The following is a 15261-nucleotide window of genomic DNA, read 5'->3' on the forward strand; positions in this document are numbered from 1 at the left end:
TAGGAACTTTTTCGTGCGCGAAGCTCATAGTAGCGCATTCGTGCTGCAGGAAGCCTTGTCTAAATAGAGCACGACACGAATTATGCATCGCCATGAACGTGTTGGCTCCTGCGTGTATCGCAGAGGCATAAATTCAAAATCATGGAGGAAAAAAAGGAGGCCTTAGGGCACGGGACAATGGAGTTTGGGACTACATCGAAGTCTCCTCGAAAGACACCTCGGAAGACGACGACGATACAAAACATGACCTACCAGTCTTAGGGGGAACTAAGTAAAAACGCATGTAGGCATAACATAGGCAGTCTCCGATACCTACAGATAGAAGACGATGGGGAAAGCAGAGTAATGGCATCAAATGCCAAAGCCGATCCTTTTCGGCCCTACTTCCGAAACGGTACAGGTTGATTACGGACAGGCATCGATGGAACCAGGTTGACTCGCCTGATTGGCGAGGCCTCTAGGAGCTCTGCACCCGACATTCCGGCGCCAGACGCGAGTAGCTCTGGTGAGCACGGACAAAACACGTGGAGACGACGAGAAAAGATCTCGAGGTCGCCAGCGTGCCGGACGGATCAGGGCCAGCGCGGATCCGCCGTGTAGTCCTATCGCGTTCCCGTCACATCGAAGTGGCCCTGATCCATCCCGCTGGGTCTCGTCGAGGTGCTCAGCGCAGCTTCAGCTCGACCTCGGTCGCTGGCGAGGGTCGCGTGGGTGAGGGCTGGTCGGGAGAGAAGATGTCAGGGATGTGATGCCCAGCTTCGATGCCTGGGTCTCTCTCCCTCGTCCCTCGTTCCCCCCCACCAATGGCGACATTGCTCCCGTTCTAGACTCTCGTGTCTAGCGACTCTCACTTGCCCAGACTCTCAAGCCACTTTTTCGGCTTCGAGGCCTGAATTCCCGACACCGTCACTAAGCCTTGTCGACGCTATTTGCTCTGCGGCCATCCGCGTCGAACCCGGCCGAGTCGAGGCGAGCGGCGTGCGCGTGTGCCCCCGACGACCGGTGACGGTGAGAGAGAAAAAAAAAACACCGTTTCCCCACCGCTACTCTCCCGATCTTCTTCGTAATAGCTTATACCCACGGCCTAGGCGAACCGAGTCTCGCGGCGAGAGCACGGCGCTATTTTAACAGGCGGTATGCTCGCCGCATACAACGCCATCAGAGAGCGCCAAGCGCCATCAGTGCGACGCTGGTCACCCCAGAATCTCCCCCCCCTGCTGTCTGGAATGGTGCTCTCCCGACGCGTGCCACCCCTGTGTAAGCCCTTAGTCGGCTCACCCAACAGCAGACGAGGGCTCGCCTGGGCGATACAGCACACTGTTTCCGGGCTACGGACCTCGACGGCCCGCAATCCCCATCGGGACTTGCTCGTGTCGTTGGGGGGAAGCTGGGGTAAGGGAGGGAGGTGGAGATTGGGGGGACCACCTGCGATCCGGGGGGGTGGCAGCGGGAGGAGGAAGGAGGAGGGTGGAGGAGGGACGGGTCTCGAGATGAAGAATAAAATCATCGTCATGCCCTGAGCCCGTCTGGACCTGCTCGAGTTCCCGGGTCCCTTCACCAGGACGTGTATCGCATCCTCGACAGCTCGACAGATAACACCAACCGAAAACGCGAATCCTAAAAAAAAACCATGGAGGACAAAGAGATCATTGCCAGCAGCGCGCCGGCGTCCCACGACCTGATCAGTTCGGCCGGGAGCGCGAACGCGTCGGCACCTCCTCCGACCGCTAAAGCTAAGACCGTCCACAATGTAAGTCGCTTGTCCCCCCCTTCTGCCGCACCTACCGCGATGATGTCTTTGTCGCCCTGCACATGGTATCCGACTCCGCGGATACACAGACACATCTGTGCTCGCGTGTGTACGTGTGTGCGTGTGCGTACGTACGGTGCCGTGTGCGAGTGCGTGTGTGCGTGCGAGCATACGCGCATGTATGTGCTGGGATACGCCGGCTCCCTACCCACCTAAGCGGCCGAGATATGCTGACGCGAGCGACCCCCTCCCCCCCTCCTCCTCGCCTCTAGGCCGATCTGTACGCAGCTATCCACGAGACCAAGATCAACGCCAAGAGCAAGGAGTCGATTCATCTGTACTGTATGTGAAGACGATCCGGCGTGCCCGCATCCCGCCGCCAGGACCCGCCTCGCTAACCTCGCCGCCGCCAGTCTCCATCTTCGTCGCCTTCTGCTGTGCCTGCGCCAACGGATACGATGGTGAGCGTGTCGCGCGCCGTGTCGGCGCTTCTCCTTCCTCTCCCGCGTTCGCCCGCTGACCCGTCCCGATCCCCAGGATCCCTGCTCACCGGCGTCATCGCCATGCAGCATTTCCAAAACACCTTCCACAGCGGCACCACCGGCCCCAGCGTCTCCGTCATGTTCTCTCTCTACACTGTGTTAGTCCCCCCCCTAGTGACTTGGGTTTATGTGCGTGCGTGCGTGCGTGCGTGTGTGCTTGTGTTGACCGGCGGCCTGCTTGCAGTGGCGCAATGGTCGGCGCCCCTTTCGCCGCCATCCTCTCCGATAGGTTTGGCCGTAGGGTTGCCATGTTCTGGGGTGGCGTGATCATCATCGTCGGCATGATCATCGTGGCAACCTCCGGCACCATTCCGCAGTTCGTCGTCGGCCGCTTCGTCCTCGGCATCGGCATCTCCGTGATGACGGTTGCCGCGCCGGCCTACGCAGTCGAGATCTCGCCCCCGCACTGGCGCGGCCGGGCCACCGGTACGGCTCCCTATCGCATACGATCACGGCTTAGGTGGCTGACAAATGGTTCGCTGTAGGGTTCTACAACTGCGGTTGGTTCGGTGGTTCCATCCCTGCCGCCGCTGTGGTTTACGGCTGCAACTGGATCGACAACGATTACTCCTGGAGAATCCCCCTGATCCTGCAGGCGTTTGCCTGTGTGATTGTCATGGCCTCTGTTCGCTTTATCCCCGAGAGCCCTCGATTCCTCATAGCCAACGGCCGCGAAGAGGAGGCCATCGCTTTTCTAGCCAAGTACCACGGCAACGGTGATCGTAACTCCAAGCTTGTGCAGCTCGAGATCGAGGAGATGAAAGAGGGTATCCGCCAGGACGGCATCGACAAGCGGCCTTGGGACTGTAAGCTCGACCGTCTTAGCCCATCTCTTTATGGGGTTTGATTGAAACTGACCGGTCATCGTCGATAGACCGCCCCTTCTTGCTGACTCACAGCGGGCGCTGGCGGATGGCTCAGGTGCTGATGATTTCCATCTTCGGCCAATTCTCCGGCAACGGTCTAGGTTACTTCAACACCACAATCTTCCAGATCATCGGCGTTACGGCTGTCGACCAGCAGCTCGCGTACAATCTGCTCAACTCCGTCCTGTCCGCCATCGGCGCCCTAGCAGCCGTCACGATGACCGACACGATGCCCCGACGTAAGGTCCTAGTGATTGGTACTTTAGGTATGTGATGGCTCATATGGAGACGAGTAACCTACCCAGTATTGCATGCGCGTACGGATACTGACGATTCACGCCTTCGTATAGCTTGTGCCGCCGCTCTGGCCACCAACTCGGGTCTCTCCGCCGCCCTCGATTCTCAAGGACAGAATATTGAGAGCTCCTATGCTAAGGGTGCCCTGGCGTCGTACTTCCTCTTCAACATCATCTTCTCCTTCACCTACACCCCGCTTCAGGGTGTGATCCCCACCGAGGCTCTGGAGACCACTACGCGAGCCAAGGGTCTTGCCGCGTCTGGAATCATCGTTAACGCTATGGGCTTCATTAACCAGTTCGCCGGCCCCATCGCCCTAGGCAACATCCAGTACCGGTACATCTACGTATTCGTCGGGTGGGACGTAGTCGAGGCGCTGCTCTGGTTCCTCTTCGGGTATGTTTCATCCCCTTTGTCACGATGTCCGCTCTTGTTCGCTAACGTATGACCTCGTGCAGTGTCGAATCCCAAGGCCGCACCCTCGAGCAACTCGAATGGGTCTACAACCAACCCAACCCCGTCAAGGCCTCTCTCAAGGTCGACAAGGTCATCGTCCAATCCGACGGCAGAGTCACAGACAAAGTGATCGTAGAGCCAACCGTCTAAAGTTGAAATGTCATCAGAACGTGGCGTCGTGTCGAGTTTTCTTTTCACTTAGCGTGAACGGCGCAGCTGCATATGCATGTGTATTGGCTGTCGGGCGTGAGGATAGGGTCGGATAGAAGAACTTGTCACTAGGCATGTGGGAGGTCCGTAGTCAGTTCGTATATGGCAACAACCTAATAATATCTACGTATACCTTTTCAGGGCCTCGATCTTTGTTCACTACAAATGGGATGTAATATTGAGATGCAATCTAACGACGGTCACACATCTTCGAAGTTGTAGGCAGGGTCTGAGGACTACCCAACAAGGCAGCGCGAGCACCCCCATCGTGGGTTAGGATGGTAAGACGTAAGCTGCTTCCCCATCCCACGCGGGCGCGCTTCATTCAGCCCGGGAACTCTTTGCCCACAGATGAGGCATCCGGGGGGGGTTTTGGGCACCGGACATAGGGTCCAATCAAACAAGCTCCCGGCGACCTTGCCTCAGGCATGAGCACACACATGACGGCACAGCTGTCATGATACCGCTTGTGGTGTTAAGTCTGACATCCGCGGATGAAAACGTGGCCGATCCGCCAACTAATTGCTACACCCAACGGACCAGATGGCCTCACGAAGCTTACCCGAGGCTGTGGAGTGGCGAAGAAGAGCCGAGCCAGAAACACAACCCCGTTGACGTTAGCGTCGGTACGCAAAGAGGCTGTTGGTGTTATCAATCGACACTCTGATCCCTAAAACCGAGGGCGTGAAATGTACGTTGGTTTCTCCGAGGAGATCCCACGATGGCTGCGTAAGAGCGGCTCCTGTTGGCTGCGAATAGGACTTGTAGAGTTTCCGTACCCGGCACCGGCATAAACGAGAGTGAGAGCGGCTCTTATCTACGGGTCTATATGCCCGTTTCTCACGAGCCCGGAGATCTCACACCGTGCGAGGGACCTAGCGAGTCCGCAAGTGCAAGAAGTCGAGGAACACGACAGCAGCATCCTAAGCCCCGTGATAAGGAGCTAATATATGGCGATGGTTGCTGGCTGTATTGTGAACCGAGAGCTGAACGTACAATGCAAGATAGCCCTAGTTAGTATTATATCGTACGAGCATCCCACCGTGGTTGGCTTGGTACCAGCCGTTATCTCTATTTTGAATCCCGCCAATGTTGCCGTCTTGGAGCGGTACACACTGCCCTTGTCCGGGGATTTGTCATATTTCCCCTCGAGTTGGTTGTCATTTGATATTATAGAGCCTCAATCTTCTCAATGTGGTTAGTTGGGTTGCTACGCAATGGGACACTACTTGTGAGGTAGTTTACATATCCCCTTTGATTTTCTTGTGCTAGATGAGAAATCGGTATGATGTAATAACTGTAGATCGTCTGCCGAGAGAAGTCCCGAAACCTTCACGGCAAATGATATTTAAATCTCACGAGGATCTGCTATTATTGCGAGCTTACGTCTCTTTCAAATCACAGCGCGTCTGGAGAACTTGGTTTCCGACGATACCCGCTATCGGTCCCCCAAGAGGTTTTGCTGTATAGTGGGTTGGACATGGCTTCTTGGAGGTAGCTGTCGCGTAGAAGTGAGGTGAACCTGCATATACGAATTGCAGGTGTAAGTGTGTATAGAATACATTTTCCCGAGACAGTGCCCACATATGTAATTTCATATGACGACGCGTTCTCAGAAAGTCTAAATAGCCCTTGGTCTCTACCTAAACTTCTGGATTTAGCCTCCCAATGGTAGCTGAATTTCATTCACAAAAGAGACCTATATCCTCATGGCACTATGTATCATAGCTCTCTTACATCATATTTCTGTACCTACTAACTTCACTGAAGGACTACGAAGTTTGAAGCTATAAGCGCGGCAGATCGGTACGACTAAAGGGTGTGGGCGAATACGCGAGCCTGGATGGTTTAGGCATATTCCCCGAGCTGCTGCGGCACCTGTGCATTGTGTTGTGTAGTGTAATATATATACATAGGTACGTAATTATGAGGGGATATCTAAGCCTACGGACAGGTGTCTAATATGTGAAACAAGTTGTCACTTGTTTGCGATGGGGGTCAGCGACTAGCTATTCGATAGATAATATATCAAGTCGGGCGTACGCGGCAGCCGGACCCGGCCTCGTCTTCGGTACGGACTGAGGTGTACAAGACTTTGTTGCATAGTAGGGTTATGTGTTAGAATATTTCCCACGAATGCCAAGGATTCTTTACAGGCCTTGCCGGACTGACAGGGCCTTACTATGTGTGTATTGTGCATGGTGTTGGTGGTGGTGGTGGTGGTGGTGAAGTTCAGGGGAAAAGGAAGCACTAGGCATCAGAATGAATTCCTGTGCGGTGCCGCAAATTCGGGAGGAAGGCTCGGGAGATGGAAGCGCCGGCGAAAACAGACTGCCTGGCCCTGAAAACCGTATGATGCTAAAGGGATATATGAGCGATTTGTAGAAGCGCCGCACTGCGCCCGTCGCCGATCCTTTGGTCGTTCGTGGGATGCCGCGAGACAGTGTATACAAGAGCTGACGCCATGCCTCGGGCCATCGTGTGGCGTCCGTCCCCAGGCAATGATCTAGACAGGGGTCCTCTTGGCCACGCCCCCTTGGCAGAAGATCAGAGCTGAAAACTTCCCAGTTGAGACAAGACACAATCCCAATAGCCCTTCTGCAGGACGCCTGCATGCACAGGGATGTGGGTAGCGGCATAAGGCAGAGAGTTCGCGCTCAAGTTAGCTCTTAGTTCTCACCCTCAATATCACAAGTTATATCGTTCCAACACCAACTTTGCCAGAGCCCCACCGCCCTCGTAGTTCTACTACGTGGTAGGAGAATAACAGGTAGTTGTTGGGTGTGTCGAGCTCCGACGTCGCTGATGTCAGGCTGCCAATGACCCAGAATCAACCTGTGGTTGGTAGCCGAGCTTACCCAGCCAGGCACCTGGTGATACGCGGACCCATCTACCGTTCAAAACCGGTCCTGGATGTCCGTGTCCCTTGTCCTCTTGGTGCCGCGTGTCAAACTATACCTGGCAGAAACGCCATAGCCATTGGCTATATTGTGATGGCAGGTAATAATGCCTAGGTGGTAAGTTTGTGTTCACACTTTCTGAAAATGAGTTACGGTACATTGATATGCGATTCGTTTCAAGTAGAGAGAGAAGTGCGTGCACAGGGCCGAACAGGGCTAGACAGGACCGGGACAGGGTAGCTAGCAATATAGGCACGCTACACTGCTACGTTGTACAGGCCGGGCCTCTTTAGAAGCCATGCCACGCCGTTCATGCAGACGTTCTCCCGCTGGGCCTATCGTGATCCTATCACACCAAGTCTCCATAACCTTGATTCCCATCGAGGCCGCGAAGGATCAGCGGGAGAGAGTCACGGTGGGGCATCGGTATATAGCTGGATTTGACAAGATAGGCGTATCGTATGCCCTGTTCGACCCGTATCCCCGTATCTACCTGGTCCAGGTCGTGAACAATGGGGTAATCGTTAGGTATGCCGAGCCATGATGGGACTAGGGTTGGGTGAATCCCTCAAAAGGATAGTTAATAATATCTGTAAAGTTTGTCTGTTGTAACGTTCGGCTCCTCCTTCGATGCAGGCACTCTAGTTTTCTGAACAATACTAAGCTTCTTTAGTCCTTGCTAAGAATATCACCTGAACAGTGGAGATATAGTTATCACGTTAAGGTATACTACCTTCCATATCGATTGGTGTGTAGGCCGTATTTCGGGGTTCCAGACTCGAAGGGATTCCCCTATGTGACCAAGCCTCTATCCTACCCTTCGTAAGGATGAACTTGTGTAAGATCCGTCCTATGGTCAGCATTGTCAGGCGCTGCAAGCCCTGGAAATTGGTGCGTGATTGGGCACTGCCACTAGAGCGTGGAGGAGGAGGAGGAGGGAGGGGGAGGATGGAGCTTCTCGGGTAGGTAAAGCCTCGCCGCTAATACTGCCAACACTATCACCGAACACTCGATAGCCCTCGGTGTGATACGCCTGTGACGCGTAGGACTTCAATAGTTGCCTAGAAATAGGCTCGAGACTCCACACATCCATCCCCTGCTTAACCTCATAACAAACCTGGGAAGACGTGGTGACTACCAATGAGACTCCATTGGGAAATTCCTGAAGGGGTGGCTCGGTATATCCACCTTACTACATAGGAGTCGAATTTCTCGGTACCTAGCCGCTATATTGCTTCCCATGTGTTGGGGTTGCAGATGCATGAAGGGTGTATGTGTTACGGGCCTTCATAGCCTTCCGTGAAGACGTCATACGTCTCCTTGCGAGGGGGGTCTCGTTACCCGTTAGTACGAAAAGCTCAGATGTGCCGGAACTGAGACACGAGTACATAACTCCTACGGTGAGACCAAAATGTGTCTATACGGCACCCAATCGAATTTTGCCTCTCCCTCCTGATATATCCTCAAAGTTTCCTGGATATAGCTGCCATCTTGATAAACCCATTTTCATCTTACCCACCCCCCCTTGACGCAACCGGCACGATGGCTCTAGTAACAAACCGGATCTTGCCCAACCATCATGATATGGTTTCTATCCCCGTTGATGAGCGAGAAGAGATCATCAAGAAAGTACTGGGTCAGAAGGTTCTAGTTCTAGACACACTATTTTTGATGCCGGAATGGCCTGGATATCGCCAGCCGGATGTCGACGAGGTCAATGTGATGATCGATGAATGGCTACTAAGGTAAGCTCCATGGGACGTCATTCGGTTTCTTCATGTTGATGTCAAAGATAAGTGTCAATGTCGCCCAGAGGAAAAAAGCCAAGCATCGTGCTCTGGGGGATTACACCACTCTCACGGCGCTGTACTACCCCCATTGTAAGAAGGAGAAGATGCTCCCTCTCGCAAAATTCCTTTATTGGGTAAGTTTCATGAGATTCCTTTCGCGGTGACTCACTAACCCGATATAGATTTTCTTCTTTGATGATGGTGAGGGCCAAGAGATATCCAGAACGATCTTAGGCATATTGTATTCTAACCTTTTGGTAGAAATTGACGCCGGTGGGGAGCTCACCCGAGATGATAAAGGCACCAGAGAAATTTGCCAGCAGATGAACCAATGCGTTGATGACTGCCTAGGCCCCGACCCCAACTTCACCCCTCCCCCCAATGTGTCAGGAACGGTAGAAATCTTTTATCCGATCTTGGAAGAGTTGAGGGAGGGGATGGGCGCTTCTTCCATAGAGCGGTTTCGGACAGAGCTCCACGATTATCTCAACGGCGTGAAGAGGCAGCAGCAAGTTCGACAAGGACTCCGTCTTCCAGACCCCTGGTATCACCTTGGAATCCGGGCAGCCGACGTTGGCGTTATTCCCAGCATCACACAGAACGAATTTGCCATGGAGTTTGAGCTACCGGATCACATCCGCAGGCACGAAGCGATGGAGACCATCGTTCGAGAAGTGACAATCCTTACTATCCTCATCAACGAAGTTATGTCCGTACAGAAGGAATTTGTAAGTACCCACCCTATCTCTAGGAGCGTCGAAGGTCTTTGGGCATGGACAGCTAATTTCATCCTTTTCCTCGGCGCGTAGCGATCTGGCCAGATTGAAAATCTTATCTTCCTCTTTATGAATAGATACGATATTTCTCTCCAAGCTTCCATAGAAAAAGTGCAAGACCTCATCCGCCAGCACTATGAAATTTGCATTGCCGCTGAGAAAAGACTACCTTGGAGCAAGGACGACGAGAATCTGAATGAAGACATCCGCGAGTATGTCCGGGGCTGCCAGAGATTGGCGACCGGCACTGCAGGCTGGAGGTAAGCCGTCGTTTTGGCCGAGATCGCGACGATGAATCCCGACAACTAACTTGACTTCCTAGTATGTCGTGTGAGAGATACTTCAAGAATAGCCAGGTAAATGAGAAGAGGGAGATTCTGATGGACTTCTCATATGCATGAATGCTAGAGGAGAGGGGATGTTCTGGTGATCACGGAGCTTTCCATTATTTACAGAGTACGATGCGACATACCTAAATGAGAATGTTTCATTATGTCACGTAGCAATTGAACCAGCCCTTATATGCCTACATACCGCAAAAGCGTAATGTAGGCGTCTACGTTTTACGCAACACACTATTACTAGCACTAGTGCGCAAGCGTCTATATTCTGAATAACTCTTGTGTTTAAAGACCTCCTCACTATCCTCCGAGATATTGTATTGCTTCAAGATGTTGCTACATATAATAGCGCTTATCACGAGGCGTCGCTATCCATCTTCTTGGGCTCGAGAACACCAGCGTACAGCACTTCTTCGTTAGGCCATCCCACCTTGATTTGCACCATCTCTCGCGTCTGGTCAAAGTGGACACTCCCATAGCGTAGATACGCTGCAAAGGTGCCCTCTTCCTGATCCTTGTGGTGGTGCTCTTCGGAATCCCAGAGGTCTGCGAGGAACGAGTCCAGCGCGCCGGGGGGACCATGCGACAGCTTCATGATGGCTGTGTTGGCAAGCGCGTCGTGAACGAAGTCTTCAGCTGCGTGCCACTTCTCGTCCTTCACCACCCCCTCCCCTGTTCTCTTCGTTGTTAGCAGTTCGAACTGCCGCGTGCCCGACCACTGCGTGACCTGTTGGAAGTAGAATGTCTCCTGCAGCGCGGAGCAGACGAAAATCTTGTTCGAAAAGTACTCGGGCCCATTGAACCCATCGGAAGGGTCGACAAGCTTGCGCAGCCTCTCAAAACACATGCATTGGGAGAGGTAGTCGGTGAACGTCTCCATCATGACGTTGAGGCCGTCCCCTGGCAGATTCAAATTGGTGGTAGGCGGGCAGAGCAGAGGGAGATGTCGAAGCAGACGATGCTTATGGAAGCCATGGCAATTGGTAGTCCCGTCCCATAGCGCCTTGAATATTTCATGCCAGCGCTTGATGAATGGGTTGCCGCGATTGGCAGCGATGAAGCCGTTCAACATGATCTGGACCCCCGGACGCATCTCGATGGCAAACCCGGCCATCTCGTACGGCGACTCGGGATCTTCGATCTTCTTCCAGCAAATATCGTCGACATGTCTGAATAGGAATGACCCTGCGTCGATCCAGATCCCGCCGTAAAGCCAGATCAACGGGAGTCGAACAAGATCTCCGGTATGCGGGCCGACAGTCGGGCCGTCCATAGTGTTATTGTTGAACGCATCAGGGAAGAACGAGCTGTCCACGAAGTGACTGATGTTGGTTTCGGATCCAGGCACGCGATCAACTAGGTGAACCGTCCAGCTTGGTCCTAGTTTGCGGACCCAGTTGATGATGTTCCTTTGGACCCAAGGGGGCATCTGACTGTACCCCGAATGCCAGAATGCCCAGACATTCTTCTCGGATGTGACGGGGTGACGAGTCCGCAGCCATGCTGCAATCTCGTCGTCGCTGCGCAGGTCGAGATTCTCGGGTGCGACTAGTCTCAGTCCCGGGGGCACTCCAACCTTACTCGTATCAGCCGAGGTGATGTCAAGCTGGGGAGCCACCTCAACAGCTGAAGGTGCCATGATATCCTCTCGTTGTGTCTAAGTTGAATCTACTAAGCACCGTACCCGAAGGCAATAGTGTTCGTCCGGATCTTCTACAGGCGTTCAACAGCAGCATGAGGAACGCAAAAAGGGGGAAGCGGTCCCATTGTATACATTCCAAGCAGCGCTCTACACACATCTGGCAGCTTTACTGGGTACCGTTAGCCGAACCATCCTGGACACTAAAGGCAGCCACCGGTGATCAGCCAGCTTCCCTAGCTCTAGGGACTTGATGCAGCTCCACGAGCGGCCTGCGAACTGCATTCGTGTCGTTTAGCCAGTGTCAAGAACATAGGTGATACCTTTTTTTGCTTCTATACCCGAACAAGTGTTTCAGTGCTTTTTCGCGATCCCTGCCCACATGTGGATCCGTCCCGTGTTGACCGAGGGATCGGCCGGAGCTGTACCTATATAATGATGAAGTAAGGGGCGCCCTAGGACTTAAATAGGAGAGTGAGGGGTGATGCTTACCTGACGGGGTATATCGTGTAGGAAAATCTACTTCGGGGCTATAGATATATTGAATGCGGCAGAGCTTAGGCGACTCTGCCTTGGCAACCGGTGAGACCTAGTGGGAATGGTGGCACACGGCCGGTTCTCTGTATCCGGATTCTACGGTTGGAACCTCCTTGGAGCTAGCGGATCAAAAAGGGCAAAGCACAGGCGCATCGAGGAATGTCACAAGGTCTCGAGAGTGCCTATCACGTTAGCTGCACAAGATATCACCTCAAGTTCCGTTTAGTCTGGTAGTAGGTAGGATCACTCTCCCCGCTTCAGGTCGGTATGCCGTGTTGAGGAGAGGATGGCGTAGTAATTGTTTCGAAAGCTCGGAGTTTCTGTGGGGCTCTCCTCCGTGCCATCGCCAGCCTTGGGGGCTATACGCGGTTGAAAACTTAGCCAAATTTGTCTACCGGTCTGTGACGAAGCTGTTCGTAGCCACATGCACATGTCGTAGCTATGAGAGAAACAGGAACCAGCCGTATACGGCAGTTTCCAGAAATCGGCCGTGCATAACTTCCAGGGTGTAGCCGTTCCCACCACCGAACAGTAGGTAGCCATTCTACCGTTACATGGCTGCAGGATGCAGTGCCATCTTGTCGTGGGGGGTATGCTGTAATAATGCAGTATGCAATATGGATAGCTACCAGGGCCTGAGAGGCAGATCCTCCGTCTCCCTAAGAGGATGCCCGGGTAGTATTATAAGGAATCGGCACAAAAGTGGTGGGTTAATGTGTGAAGAAAGCAGAATTTATCGCCAGCCGACGAGGCAGCTATAGGTATGCTTATAGATGTCCCTAACGTTAACGACTGCTTAGTGCTGTCATAGGACAGTGCCTCGTATGTAGACGGCCCGGTCAATATTCTTTCAACAACTGTATTTACAAACTAATAGCCGCGAATGTTCCACGCTCGATTCTCGTGCCCGACCCCCCTTGACTCGCAGGCAACGTGGCTTGCCCGCCCCAATCCTCCCCTCCTATACCTATCAGTCGAGGGGTGCTGTGATAACGGCAGAGACTTCCTTCCACTAATGTGACGTTGCGGCACTGGAATGTACTGATGGTGGCCTCCGTCTACCAAGGCGCCGCTACTGCACGAGCGGGGATGCTGATCCCACCCACAAAGGGTGTCCCTCGAGATGCCTGCTGAGGTGAGACGCGATAGGACAACGGAGGCTACCTAGGTGGCGCCTGTAGGACGTTGGATTCGTAATGCTATGCTTCTCAAGAATGGTTGACCTGCCCGATATTCCAGCTATGTGCCCGTCGTCACCACGTCGAGGCAGAGGGGCAGCGCGAAGATGGGATCCCTTCACGTACCAACGCTGTGGATTTCCACCCTCACTGCCGCCACAGTTTTGGTGGTTGCCCTGATATCCAGCTGGCTTCGGCGACCCAAGTCGTTCAATCTTCCAGTATTAGGCGCCGACTCGGGGGATATCAATGCACTAAAGTCTCGATATGTGCACGAAGCAGACGCCCTGCTGCGTGAAGGATACGAGAAGGTCGGTCCTTTCTTACCCGACACAGCTCCTCGCGGCATACGGTACGGCTTCTAACTAACTCCTCCTAGTTCAAAGATGCAATATTCCAGGTTGCCACACCCGACGGACCAAGGGTGTTTCTCCCCAGGAAGTTTGCGCATGATCTAAAGGAGTACGGGCGCCATGAGGCGAGTGGTATGAAGGCGTTGGCCGACGTGAGCCGGCCCCTGGCGAGGTCTTCAGTCGGCAGATGTTGTCTAACTATCTTCTTGTCAGCGTCATATCGGCCATTATACGACCATCGACCACGAGAGTGACATCATGCTGGGAGCCATCAAGATAGATCTGAATCGAAATCTCGGCATATTCGTGGGAGACGTAGAGCACGAGGTTGCACACTGTTTCGAAACCCAATTCCCAGCATGCGATGGTAAGAGGCCCCCCCCAACAAAACTGTGAACCGCGGCAACGAGAGCCCGAAATCGCTAAAACGGCTTCTAGATTGGACGCCCATAGACCTCCATGAGAAGCTGCTACGGGTTGTCGCCCAAGCCTCGGCCCGCATCTTTGTCGGGTATCCCATGTGTCGAAATGAAGAATGGCTAGACTGCAGTACGAAATTTGCGATCGACGTTATGACGGGAGGGGAGAAGCTGAAGCAGTGGCACCCGTATCTGCGGCCGATTGCTCAGTACTTTGTGCCAGAAATGACCCAAATCCGCGGCGATCATCAGCGCGCTCTCGACCTTCTCTTACCGGAACTCACCAGGAGACTGGCAGAGTCAAATAGCCCTGATGCCTCGCCTCATAATGACATGATCCAGTGGATGCAAGAACGTGCACGCAAGACGGGCGATAAGTCCTTCAATAACAAGGAGCTAGCCAACTTGCAAATGCTCACAGCAACGGCCGCGATACATACCACGAGACTCGCTATCATCCATGCCTTGTATGATCTAGCAGCTAGGCCTGAATATGTAGAGCCGCTGCGCCAGGAGATACTGGAGGTGACGAAGGATAGCAAAGGTGTCTTGCAGAAGCAACATCTTACCCAGATGAGGAAGCTTGACAGTTTTATGAAGGAGTCTCAGCGACACAGCCCGCCTTCAGTCGGTAAGCGAATCTACTCCGAGCCTATCATTGCAGAGCGCATTTATTAGAACAATCAGCGCTAACGCGGCTATAAGCTACGTTCCAACGCAAGGCGATGATTCCCATCACGCTGTCGAACGGGTTCCACATCCCGGCGGGCACTATCGTGCAGTGCAACACCAACATCCTGGACGAAGCACCGACGGACTGGGGCGACCCGCACGCGTTCGACGGGTTCCGGTTCTATCGGCTGCGCGGGCGCTCGGCCGAGGACGTGAACCGGTTCCAGTTCTCGAGCACGACGTACGATAGCATGCAGTTCGGCTTCGGCCGCGACGCGTGCCCGGGCCGCTTCTTTGCCAGCAACCAGATCAAGATCATCCTCGCCTACATCCTCTCCCACTACGACATCCGCTTCGACGACAGCGTCGCCGGCCGCCCCCGCAACTTTATGTTCGAGGTCAACGTCCTCGCCGACCCAACCAAGATGGTGCTGTTTAGGAAGGTCCGGTAGATGGTCGCGATGACGAGGCCTCGCCTTTCGTAGCTAGTGAGCACGTACTAGGGAAACTGTGTTGTTGCGTCCTGGAGCTGGCA

The 15261-nt window shown here is 53.7% G+C and overlaps 4 protein-coding genes across 4 annotated transcripts; 3 read left to right on the top strand and 1 right to left on the bottom strand.

The window, feature by feature from the left end:
* The first annotated feature begins 1455 nt into the window (after positions 1-1455).
* Positions 1456-4261, top strand: GGS23DRAFT_576646 (general substrate transporter). Its single transcript, XM_051516867.1, has 9 exons — positions 1456-1750; positions 2023-2092; positions 2164-2211; positions 2288-2390; positions 2477-2718; positions 2778-3098; positions 3167-3424; positions 3509-3851; positions 3914-4261. Exons 1-9 carry the CDS (start codon positions 1631-1633, stop codon positions 4059-4061), a joined length of 1653 nt encoding a protein of 550 aa, XP_051370117.1. The 5' UTR covers positions 1456-1630; the 3' UTR covers positions 4062-4261.
* A 3948-nt stretch (positions 4262-8209) lies between these two features.
* Positions 8210-10187, top strand: GGS23DRAFT_576654 (terpene synthase). Its single transcript, XM_051516868.1, has 6 exons — positions 8210-8766; positions 8819-8945; positions 8994-9012; positions 9073-9539; positions 9621-9847; positions 9910-10187. Exons 1-6 carry the CDS (start codon positions 8564-8566, stop codon positions 9986-9988), a joined length of 1122 nt encoding a protein of 373 aa, XP_051370118.1. The 5' UTR covers positions 8210-8563; the 3' UTR covers positions 9989-10187.
* On the bottom strand, positions 10068-11674 carry GGS23DRAFT_149880 (capsular polysaccharide synthesis protein-domain-containing protein). Its single transcript, XM_051511354.1, has one exon. It carries the CDS (start codon positions 11565-11567, stop codon positions 10284-10286), a length of 1284 nt encoding a protein of 427 aa, XP_051370119.1. The 5' UTR covers positions 11568-11674; the 3' UTR covers positions 10068-10283.
* A 1715-nt stretch (positions 11675-13389) lies between these two features.
* GGS23DRAFT_606287 (putative cytochrome P450) lies at positions 13390-15178 on the top strand (the record flags this gene model as incomplete). Its single annotated transcript, XM_051519883.1, has 5 exons — positions 13390-13593; positions 13662-13787; positions 13849-14002; positions 14074-14685; positions 14760-15178. 5 exons carry the CDS (start codon positions 13390-13392, stop codon positions 15176-15178), a joined length of 1515 nt encoding a protein of 504 aa, XP_051370120.1.
* Positions 15179-15261: the final 83 nt, after the last annotated feature.

The sequence above is a fragment of the Durotheca rogersii genome, assembly GCF_024521655.1.
Source record: "Durotheca rogersii strain YMJ 92031201 chromosome Unknown GGS23scaffold_18, whole genome shotgun sequence".
Lineage (NCBI taxonomy): Eukaryota > Fungi > Ascomycota > Sordariomycetes > Xylariales > Xylariaceae > Durotheca > Durotheca rogersii.

Excerpts from the sequence above, each read along its gene's own strand:
- GGS23DRAFT_576646 (XM_051516867.1), top strand. The coding sequence starts at position 1,631 with ATGGAGGACAAAGAGATCATTGCCAGCAGCGCGCCGGCGTCCCACGAC. Across the intron at positions 1,751-2,022 it reads AAGCTAAGACCGTCCACAAT|GCCGATCTGTACGCAGCTAT; the intron begins GTAAGTCGCTTG and ends CCTCGCCTCTAG. Across the intron at positions 3,099-3,166 it reads CGACAAGCGGCCTTGGGACT|ACCGCCCCTTCTTGCTGACT; the intron begins GTAAGCTCGACC and ends CATCGTCGATAG.
- GGS23DRAFT_576654 (XM_051516868.1), top strand. The coding sequence starts at position 8,564 with ATGGCTCTAGTAACAAACCGGATCTTGCCCAACCATCATGATATGGTT. Across the intron at positions 9,540-9,620 it reads TGTCCGTACAGAAGGAATTT|CGATCTGGCCAGATTGAAAA; the intron begins GTAAGTACCCAC and ends CTCGGCGCGTAG. Across the intron at positions 9,848-9,909 it reads ACCGGCACTGCAGGCTGGAG|TATGTCGTGTGAGAGATACT; the intron begins GTAAGCCGTCGT and ends TTGACTTCCTAG.
- GGS23DRAFT_149880 (XM_051511354.1), bottom strand. The coding sequence starts at position 11,567 with ATGGCACCTTCAGCTGTTGAGGTGGCTCCCCAGCTTGACATCACCTCG.